The sequence below is a fragment of the Berghia stephanieae genome, chromosome 1 (assembly GCF_034508935.2).
Source record: "Berghia stephanieae isolate SIO BIC M18660-M18661 chromosome 1, UCSD_Bste_1.3, whole genome shotgun sequence".
NCBI lineage: Eukaryota > Metazoa > Mollusca > Gastropoda > Nudibranchia > Aeolidiidae > Berghia > Berghia stephanieae.
Genome location: NC_088360.1, coordinates 110,135,574 through 110,138,073, shown reverse-complemented (window position 1 = coordinate 110,138,073; position 2,500 = coordinate 110,135,574). Strand labels below are relative to the sequence as shown.

Genomic DNA, 2,500 nt, shown 5'->3' with positions numbered 1-2,500 from the left:
GATGTATGTAGTATGGGCTATGGATGTATGTAGTGTGTGGATATGGGATGTATTAGTATGTGGCTATGGATGTATTTAGTATGTGCTATGGATGTATGTAGTATGTGGCTATGGATGTAAGTAGTATGTGGCTATGGATGTATGTGATATGTGGCTATGGATGTATGTGATCTGTGGCTATGGATGTATGTAGCATGTGGCTATGAATGTATTTAGTATGTGGCTATGGATGTATGTAGTATGAGGCTATGGATTAAGTAGTATGTGGCTATGGATGTATGTGATATGTGGCTATGGATGTATGTAGTATGCGGCTATGGATGTATGTAGTGTGGTATGGATGTATTTAGTATGTGGCTATGGATGTATTTAGTATGTGGCTATGGATGTATGTAGTATGTGGCTATGGATGTATGTGATCTGTGGCTATGGATGTATGTAGCATGTGGCTATGAATGTATTTAGTATGTGGCTATAGATGTATATAGTATGTGGCTATGGATGTATGTAGTATGTGGCTATGGATGTATGTAGTATGTGACTATGGATGTATGTAGTATGAGGCTATGAATGTATGTGATATGTGGCTATGGATGTATGTAGTATGTGGCTATGGATGTATGTAGTATGTGGTTATGGATGTATGTAGTATGAAGCTATGGATGTATGTAATATGTGGCTATGGATGTATGTAGTATGAGGCTATGGATGTATGTAGTATGAGGCTATGGATGTATGTGATATGTGGCTATGGATGTTTTATTATGAAGCTATGGATGTATGTGATATGTGGCGATGGATGCATGTAGTATGTGTCTATGGATGTATGCATTATGATGCTATGGATGTATTTGATATGTGGCTATGGATGTATGTAATATGTGACTATGGAAGTATGTGATATGTGGCTACGAATGTATGTATTATGAAGCTGTGGATGTAATATGAAGTACTGGAATTATGTAAAATTAAGCTATGGATGTATGTAATGTAAAGCAATGGGTGTATGTATTATGAAGTAATGGGTGTATGTAATATGAAGTAATGGATGTATGTAATATGAAGTAATGGCTGTATGCAATATGAAGTAATGGGTGTATGTAATATAAATTAATGGGTGTATGTAATATGAAGTAATGGATGTATGTAATATGATGAAATAGATTCATGTAATATGAAGTAATGGGTATATGCAATATGAAGCTATGGGTGTATGTAATATGAAGTAATAGATGTACATAATGTAAAGAATTGGATGTATGTAATATGAAGCAATGGGTGTATGTAATATGAAGTAATGGATGTATGTAATATGAAGCAATGTGTGTATGAAATATGAAGCAATGTGTGTATGTAATATCAAGCAATGGGTGTATGTAATATGAAGCAATGGGTGTATGTAATATGAAGCAATGTGTGTATGTAATATGAAGCAATGGGTGTATGTAATATGAAGCAATGGGTGTATGTAATATGAAGCAATGTGTGTATGTAATATGAAGCAATGGGTGTATGTAATATGAAACAAAGTGGAGCGATAAATGGGCTAACAGCTTATCATCTTTTTCCGCTCAAGGCGGCTGCCTCACACAGGGGCGTGGTCCTTGTTACGTATCCAGAAGGTATCGAGTTCGAATTGTGCCATACTATATAGTCTTGAGCAAGCCACCATGCCCTAGCTCATTTCGTGGCGCTGGGACTGTTGCTGACGCCTTTAATATCCCAGCCTTCTCAAAGACAAATATTTAAAAACATCAACTGTCTGGCCAAAATTAAGACCTGCAATATGTACGACACAAATAAATGTGTCATTGTGTTGTGTTTGATTAGTGATCAGGATGGTGACGGAATCCGGCATGAACCACGTTGTCTCTATAAGTATGAATTTATAACTATTTATTCCGACTAACCCATTCATGGGCGTCCTTAAAGTCTAGTCCAAACTGATTGTTTTGTCCAGCTCCCTCCGAGTTTGTATGACCGACGCCTGGCCACCTGTGGGCAATAATTGCATAGAATAGTAGCATTATAAGGTTCTGGAATTGGGAACAAATGTGTAATGTCAAAAACCTGGTTAAACTCTCAATGGAAGTGTATCCCTCTTTCCCCTCCTCCTTTCCAGCTGTCTGAATACATACCTTTTGTAAACCATCGTATGGTTTCTTAGTAAAGGCGTCTTATTTTATTTACATATGCTGGTGGTCAATAAAGATCATCCATCCTCGCTCTTTTATATCTCATATAACTAAATTAGTTATGTCACCTAATGATTCAAAAGGTAACCTATATATATTATAATCACAAAATACCATGTAAAATAAATCAGTCGTAAGTATCTTCTTAAATATTAGAGCACTTTGAACAGATTTTGTTCTAAAACTAAGAGAATTCCACAGACGGGGAGTTGCACAGTTAAAATCTTTTTGGTGAAAATATTCATGAAGTTTATTTCTTTCATTAAAATATCTAGATTCTGTGATGATCTTAAGACAAGACTGAC

General features: G+C 36.0%; 1 protein-coding gene across 1 annotated transcript in view; it reads right to left on the bottom strand.

Annotated features, from left to right (window-relative positions):
* Nucleotides 1-2,500, bottom strand: part of LOC144962523 (tyramine beta-hydroxylase-like) — a 25,189-nt gene that overhangs the window by 18,523 nt on the left and 4,166 nt on the right. Inside the window, exon 3 of the mRNA XM_078895536.1 lies at nucleotides 1,911-1,995. Coding sequence (XP_078751662.1) covers nucleotides 1,911-1,995 — 85 coding nt within the window. The remainder of the gene's footprint in view (nucleotides 1-1,910; nucleotides 1,996-2,500) is intronic.